This window comes from Pinus tabuliformis, chromosome 5_1 (genome assembly GCF_031772625.1).
Source record: "Pinus tabuliformis cultivar Carrire ecotype Pingquan chromosome 5_1, CPIR1, whole genome shotgun sequence".
Classification (NCBI taxonomy): Eukaryota; Viridiplantae; Streptophyta; class Pinopsida; order Pinales; family Pinaceae; genus Pinus; species Pinus tabuliformis.
This window is the reverse complement of record NC_142305.1, coordinates 11,719,991-11,728,108: the sequence shown is the minus strand read 5'-3', so window position 1 is coordinate 11,728,108 and position 8,118 is coordinate 11,719,991. Positions and strand designations below refer to the sequence as shown.

General features: G+C 41.0%; 1 protein-coding gene across 1 annotated transcript; it reads left to right on the top strand.

The window, feature by feature from the left end:
• The first annotated feature begins 321 nt into the window (after positions 1 to 321).
• On the top strand, positions 322 to 1,365 carry LOC149163289 (uncharacterized). Its single transcript, XM_089429054.1, has one exon. It carries the CDS (start codon positions 322 to 324, stop codon positions 1,363 to 1,365), a length of 1,044 nt encoding a protein of 347 aa, XP_089285180.1.
• Positions 1,366 to 8,118: the final 6,753 nt, after the last annotated feature.

Sequence of the window (8,118 nt, the reverse complement as noted above, 5' to 3'; positions counted from 1 at the left end):
CGAGCGATACCTACAAGAAGCCTGGACCAGGCAGGAAATCAGCAAAGCAACACAGGGACGAGAACACCCAGAAAGACATAGCCATGGGAACTAAAACACCAATAGAGTCCTTCATTCAGGGGCATCAAGAAAAAGAAACAGACCATAAAGAACAAGAGAGGCGAGCACCTCTCCGTACGCCAATTTCCCATGATGAAAATACTATCTTGGAACAGTAGGGGGTTAGGGCACCCCTCCAAAATCTCCGCCCTTAGAGGATTAATACACAGCGAAAAGTCAGAAATCTTACTGATTCAGGAAACAAAGTAGGATCAACAAGCAATGAGAAGTATTATAGACCAGCAAAACCAATACAAAGGGTGCGTAAGAGACGCAAGAGGCACTTCGGGAGGCATTGCCACCCTTTGGGATCACAACAAGTGGACCTATGACTCAGTAAACCTTCAGCAGCATTGGATCAGAACAGCGTTTGAAAGCAGAACGAATGACCAAACAGTAATCATCTACAACGTGTATGCGCCTAATCATTATAGAGAAAAGGAGATATGTTGGGGCGATCTTCAGGCCAGTATCAATAGTGAGAAAAACACAAACATCAAAGTGGCTGGAGATTTCAATCTCATATTGCATGCAAACGAAAAAAGGGGCGGAACCTTCTCGCTAGATCCCTTCAGAGGTCGGCTGGAAGCTATCATGCAAGATCATGATCTAGTGGACGTGGCCCCAAAGAACCGTAGGTACACTTGGAGCAACCGCAGACTTGGCTCGGGCAACATTATGGAACGATTAGACAGGTTTCTCATCAATATCTCTTATCTTTCCTCTTTCTACGTGGGATATGCCACCGTTCTCCCCTCTTCTGCCTCTGATCATCATCCCATTACTCTCACGCTGGAGTCCCAATGCCCCCTAGGACCCATTCCGTTTAAATATAGCCCCTTGTGGAACGAGGTGCCTGCTGTTAGAGAAATAGTCCAGAGAACGTGGAATCAGCATGTAGAAGGGTCGCCCGGTTTCATATGGGAGACCAAACAAAGAAAAGTCAAGCAAGCTGTCAAAGAATGGGCAAGAGTAAGCTATAAGGAACCTGAGGAGAACAAAAAGAAAGTTAAAGGTGAACTAGAGGAAATCCAGAGGACGATAGAAGAACAAGGACTCTCCCAGCAGAGTATGGAGCAAGAAAAGAACCTTTACTCTCTACTGAGTCATATAAACAGGGAGGAAGAATCCAAATGGCGGCTAAAATCCAGGCAGCTCTGGCTCCAAGGAGGAGATAAAAACACTGCATTTTTTCATAAGCAGGCCACAGCCCGAAAAATCAGGAACAATGTTTGTTCCATCTTGGATAAGGACGACAACCAGTGAAACACCCAAGAGGACATTAGAAATGCAGCTACATAGTACTATAGAGATCTGCTCACTGAAACCAAAGGAGATGAGGATTACGAGGACCTTCTCCAACACCTCCCCAAAGGTCTTACCAAGGATATGAACAATAGCCTGAATAAAGAAATAGAAGAGGAGGAAATAAGAAGTGCGATTTGGACTCTGAATATTGACAAGGCGCCTGGGCCTGACGGATTCCCCATATGTTTTTACAGGGCATGCTGGGGTTTAATAAAAAAGGACCTAATCAAGATGATCAGGTGGATCCAGCGAAAGGGCAAGATAGGGGGTTATACTAATGCAACATTTCTTGCCCTCATCCCTAAAGAAAATCGACCTTCTTCCTTCTCCCAGTTTAGGCCCATATCTCTCTGCAACGCCTCTTATAAAATCCTGTCTAAAATCTTTGCTTCTCGACTCAAACCTCTTCTCTCCTCTTTGATATCTGAAAATCAAGGAGGGTTCTTGCCCAACAGGCAAATAACTGACTCTATTCTGCTTGTACAGGAAGCTATTCACTCGAGTCTATCCAGGAACGAGAAAGGATTCATCCTCAAACTTGATATGGCCAACACATTCGATAGAGTCAGACACTCTTTCCTCTTTGCTGTTTTAAGAAAGATGGGGTTTGAGTCGCCCTTCCTCAGTCTCATTTCAGCTTGCATCTCAGGACCTTGGATTTCCCCTCTGGTCAATGGAAGGCCGGGCGATGCCTTTCAATCCTCCAGGGGACTCAGACAGGGCTGCCCCCTTTCCCCTTATCTCTTCATTCTTATGGCAGAATCCTTCAGTCAAGCTCTGAACCATAACAGAAGAATGGGTCTCATTTCAGGAATAAAATTTGGAAATGGAGCTATGAACATCAACCATTCTCAGTTCGCGGACGACACCTTGCTCATTGGAGGAGCCTCCATCACCATAGCACGAAGGTTCAAGTCTCTTCTTGATAGATTTATGGAGTACTCTGGAGGCCTGATCAACGAGCAAAAAAGTTGTATCTATGGATTGAACGCTTCTAATCAGGTCATTCACAACATTGCAAATACCTTTAGAGTTTCCTGCAATCTAAACTAGACACATTTCTCTTACCTGGACATGCCTGTGAGCCTAGGACCTTTGAAAGCAGAAACCTGGGACAGCATCATTGACAAGATGAAGAGGAAAGTTCAACAATGGGGTTCAATGTGGCTCAACCCAGCAGGCCAGCTCATCCTTTTGAAATCAGGTATTTCCTCTCTTCCCCTTTATCACTTTTCTCTCTTCCAAGCTCCTGCCTCTTTCCTTCACAAAATTGATGTTGTTCTACGACATTTTCTCTGGCAAGGGGGGAAAAACGACAAGAAGAAATTCAACCTTGTCAGCTGGAAACAAGTCATTTGGACTCAAGAAAGAGGGGGTCTCGGTGTTAGGTCTCCCACTTTCACTAATCTTGCCTTTGGAGGAAAGATAATTTGGAGACTCATCACTGGCCCTCCGGCGTGGTGGAAACAGGTCCTGGAAAGCAAATATCTGAACTTCCCCAGGCAGCAACTCCTTGACTCTGCTATACCCAATAGGGATTCCTCAAAAATTTGGCGACTGTGCAAAAAAGCTATTCCAATGATGACTCAGAATATTTCCAAAATTCCTAGGGGAGGATCTAGCATAAACATTGGGGCTGATAAAATCTTGGGACAGCAGCCAATAAACAGGTACAACGAAGCTATTCCTATCTTGACTTTCCTCAACAACAGAGGGATATTCTATCTGGACCAAATCTCTAGATGGGACCCTTTGTCTCACCTTTGGCTTGGATGGACGTTCCCTGCTAGCCCAAGTGAAATCAACAACAGCTTAACTGCTCTTCTGTCTTTGCTTCATGGCAAAGCTCCTATCAAGAAAAACGAGAAGGACGGCTTCCAGTGGGACCCCACAGGAACAGATTATTCTATTCAGGCAGGCCACCAGTATATCAACAACAGCACCCATCACATTCCGATATGGAATCAATGGAGAATTGTATGGAAATCTGAGGCTTTGCCCAAAAACAAATTCTTTACTTGGACCCTTCTCAAAGGGAAGATATTAACAGCAGAGAACCTGCAGAAGAGGGGCATTAATGGGCCATCTCGCTGCCCCAACTGCTGTGGCGCTGAGGAAACCATGCATCATCTATTTTTCGACTGCACCTATGCTATGGACTGTTGGAAAAACTTAGAACTTGTTGATAAGCTTCCATGGACTTCACAACATTCAATAGTGGAAATGATCCTCGCCTGGAAAAAGAACTGCCCCTGGGGAAATAAGGGAAGCAATCTAGTGAAGAGAGTTTGGAACACCCTTCCCTACACTATGCTATGGAGTATCTGGCTAGCAAGAAACTGGTGAATTTTCAAGGACAAAAGCACAACATCAAAAACTGTCAGCAACAAGGCAAAGAACCTTGCGCTCGAAACCATTTCAGTCAAAACTCACAACAGCATCGATGTAACTAAATACAGTGTTGAGGAAAGAAATTTCATTAGCTACATTCTGGACAAAAACAATGGCATTCAGAAAGGTAAGACAGAGAAAGTCTAGAGCAATCAGGAAATCCACCCATGGAAAATCAGGCTAAAGGAGGAGGAGTTTGCCAACTGGTTGCAGAACTGCAACAGCTATTACCTGTTTTTTGACGGAGTATCTAAGTCAAATCCAGGAATAGCTGGAGCGGGAGGCCTGATCCTTAATGCTAATGGGGAACACATTCTCTATTACGAATGGGGTCTTGGGAACTTATCCAACAATTGGGCAGAGGCATTAGCTCTTTATCAGGGATTAACTCAGCTTAGCAGGCTTGGGATAAGAACTGCAAAAGTTTTTGGAGATTCCTCGGTGGTCATAAGCCTCATGATTCATCAAAAAAAGTCACCCAACAACCTCCTACAGCAGATCATCCAGAGATGCCAGCTCCTGAATCAAACTCTGGGCAACCTGCAATACCATCATATTCTCCGAAATCTCAACAAGCAAGCTGACCGGCGTGCAAACAGGGCCTGCAAAAGATCTTTGGGCAGCCTATGCTGCAACGATGTGGTAAGCCAACAATCTCTGCCATGAATCGATTCTCTAATCTCTGCTTCAATCCTTCCTGGTCAGATGCCAAGAAGTGGCCTCACCCCTTCCGGACATTCAGCTGCTTCCTTTTATCCATCAGAATTAGGTGCAGAATCGATCTTTCTAACGCTCTGTCCCTAATTTGCTCTACCTTCACGTGTTCTTGTTACACCTCAGCCTTCACAATTTTCTGGAAACGATTTCATGCCTTCTTCCGATCCCATATGGATCCTGCCTGTTCTCCCAAGGCCAATTTTCGACTACCCTGCCCCACTCACCAATATCCCTCAGCACCTTTCTCAGCCCATTTAACTCATATGATGGCATCTTTACCGAACTTTGGCGACGGAGTGATGCTATTGGAACACCTCTTTGTTAATTATAATACGATGTCAACCATAGTTTCATATCTTGGCCAGCATGGGACCTATCTTTTTCAGCTCGAGATAAGAGGCAGCCAGGAGGAGGTGCTCAAAGCAGCCCAGAATCTTTTGAAGAATTTCTTCAACAGCGAAAACCTGAATACCTCAAGTAGAAAAGCGGAAAGATTATTCAGCTCAGCATCATATTCATATTAGCATATTTCAGAAATGAACTGTCGTTGTCAATTTCTGCTATTTCAATTTGTAAGAGTTTATTCTTGTCGAGAATCATTTAAAACAAGAACAAGCAGGATCAAGGAGAGCTTTCTGCTATGTAACTCCGCAGATCTTGAACTTCTTCGGCATCTATTGTACTTAAGGAGTCCTGACTCCCACTTTTTTTTCAGAGATTAATACAGCAACCGAACTTGTCAAAAAAAAAAAATAGTTATCAATAAATAATTTTGACTTGATCAAATTACATAAAAATTAAAATAATAATAATAATAATTAATAATTATGTTTATAATTAATAATAAAATTATCTTAGATCTATCTTAATTCTAGACCTATCAAGTGTATCAAATCTTTTAAGATGTAAAACTCTTTTAAAGTAAAAATAGAGATTTGATCCCTCTAGAAACCTAGTAAATCCAAATTAAAATGAATTTAAAATAAGGAGTTGTCTTTAGTGCGACTTTTTGGACTTTTCGGTGTCGGAATCTGGTAGAAAAATTTGAGGTGAAATCTTGATTTGTGTTATTTAAACTGGTTTTTTTATTGTGTATTAATGAAATGAAATGATACTTTAAGGTCCATGAGACCAAAAATAGTCTATGAGACCATTAGTTCCCTATTTTTCACTTTTTGCAATTCAATCCTTTTCCAATTCAAATTGATGATGAGTTGGCCCAACCTTTCAACAATCCCCTTGCTAAAAAGACATTGCCAAGAAACTGATGCTAACATTCTCTCATAACTTTCTCTGATGTCTTTGAATGCATCACATTCCAAAATGAAATGTTTTTCCAATTCCACAGCCCCAGACATGCAAAATGTACACACCCGTTCTTCCTAAGCTTCTTTAGGCCTTTTCCACCGTCCTGTTTCACATTGAAGTTGATGTGAGTTGGTCCTTAATTGAGCAATAAGAACCTTTGACCTTCACGAAATTCTAGCTCCAATGAACTCTTTTTGTTGTAGATCACACGTAGGGTTGAATTCCTCAATGTAATATCTCTTCTTTCTACCCAACTCTTTTCCCCATACCTTTTTACGAAACTTATCCATAACAAAATCCTTTAGCTCCTTGTTATTTTTGGGACATGAATTGAGGTAGATATTCCATTTTTGCATCCATGTGTAGTTTTGTTTCATCCGTGTTTTCTTTCTTTCACTCATGCCTTCATTGAAGATAACATTAGGCCATCTACCTACTCTCGTTTGCTCAATTCTTTTTAGACATCTTATGAGCTGCACCATACCAATTACTTCAATGGGAGTTTCCCCTGTTTCACTCAAAATTATCTCATAAGGTACTGAACTTTTTATTTTGAACTTGCTCATGATCAAGCGTTTTTGGATTTTCTCAATTTGTTTCCATTTTGAGATGGGAGTGCTGCTAGCCCACAATTCACACCCATATAGCATCACTGGACAAACTAGGAGTCCAAAAAGCACTTTAATCATTTTCCAATCCCATAACTCTGCCTCTCTACATCTGTTTTGAAGAGCATACAATGCTTTCCACCCTCCTAAAATTCTCTTCTTTCTGTAGTACTCCCAATTGAGTTTGTTGTTGAAATCAATCCCAGGGTACTTGTACTCATTTACTTCTTTAAGAATGTTGTCTTCAAAGAAGAAAGTATGTTGGCTCTGCTTCCTTTTATTAGAGAAAATCATTATTTTGGTCTTGCTAGTATTGACTTGCATCCCCACTACTCTACAAAAATGCTCAAGGGCATATAAGTGCATTTGCAATCCATGGGCCGATTTAGAAATCAATACAATATCATTAGCATATAAAAGAAGCTTTATCACAAACTCCCCCAACCGAACACCATCTCCACCTTGCAGATTTAACCACTCTTCCAATTTATCAATATATAGATCGAAAAGAGTAGGGGGTAGAGGGAAACCTTGCTTGACTCCAATGTCACTTCTAAAGCTTTCTGAAATACCTGCTGAGGTTCTAATTTTGACTTTCACTTCCTCATAAAGTCTATGGACAATGCTCTATAATGCACAGGAATTTCAAGTTCTTCCATTCTACGCCACAACTTTTCCATAGGGACTGTGTCAAATGATTTTTTGAAGTCAACAAAGCAGCAAAATACTTCTTCTTTGTCCTCCCAAACCTTTTCAACAATGTGTCTCAACGTGATACCATGATCCACTGTAGAATGTTTTGGCCTAAAACCCGCTTGTCCTCTTGCCCTCTTTTCTTTTACTTCTGCCCACTTACTAATTTTGTCTTCTACCATGCTACCAAAAAGCTTTGCAAACAAAGGATTGATCATAATTGTTCTATAGTTGAATGGATTATTAATGTCTCCACTTTTAAAAAGGGGTATTGCTAGGCTAGTTGTCCAGTTTCTTGGGAATCCTTATTGAATGACGTTATTGAATATTTCCATGATGTGCGGTGCAAGAGCGTTCATTCCCCATTTTAGATACTCTGCTTGAAGTTAAACCAAGTCCTTTGCTTTTCCAGTTTTCAACTTCTTAATTCCATTCTCCACCCCGTGTAACGTGCAGAGCTTTGAATTTGTGTTGATCCTGGGGGGGGTTCTGCCTCAAATTATTTCTCATAGAGTTGCCTTCCATATTCAAACCATTGATTGGCTATAATATTATTTTCAATTTGCTTCTTCTTTTTTTGCAGTTCCTGCCAGAAAAGCTTTGGATTATTCTTGCTTAAATATATTAACTCTTCTCTCCTTGTTTGCATGAACTCATCTTTTTTCCTTTTTAGTATCTGCTTATATAACTTTACATTCATCTTCTCCTTTCCTGCCTTTTTCAAGGTTCTCCTTGCCATTTTGCATTCCTTATCAAACCAAGCATTTACAGGAAAATAATTTGATTCTGATTTCCTATTTTTTTCTCTTTTGCACTTCTCAAGTGCACTTTGAATTATATTTGTTAACTCATGACTGTTGAAGCTTTTGAAACCAGTTTTCTCCTTCCGAATTAATCTCTCTAACATTGTCTTGAAGATAGTACAATTTTCTTGTGTTAGAAGAATTTTGCCCCTTGATAGTGATTGTTGAGAGCATTGGGTTTTCCTCCTATG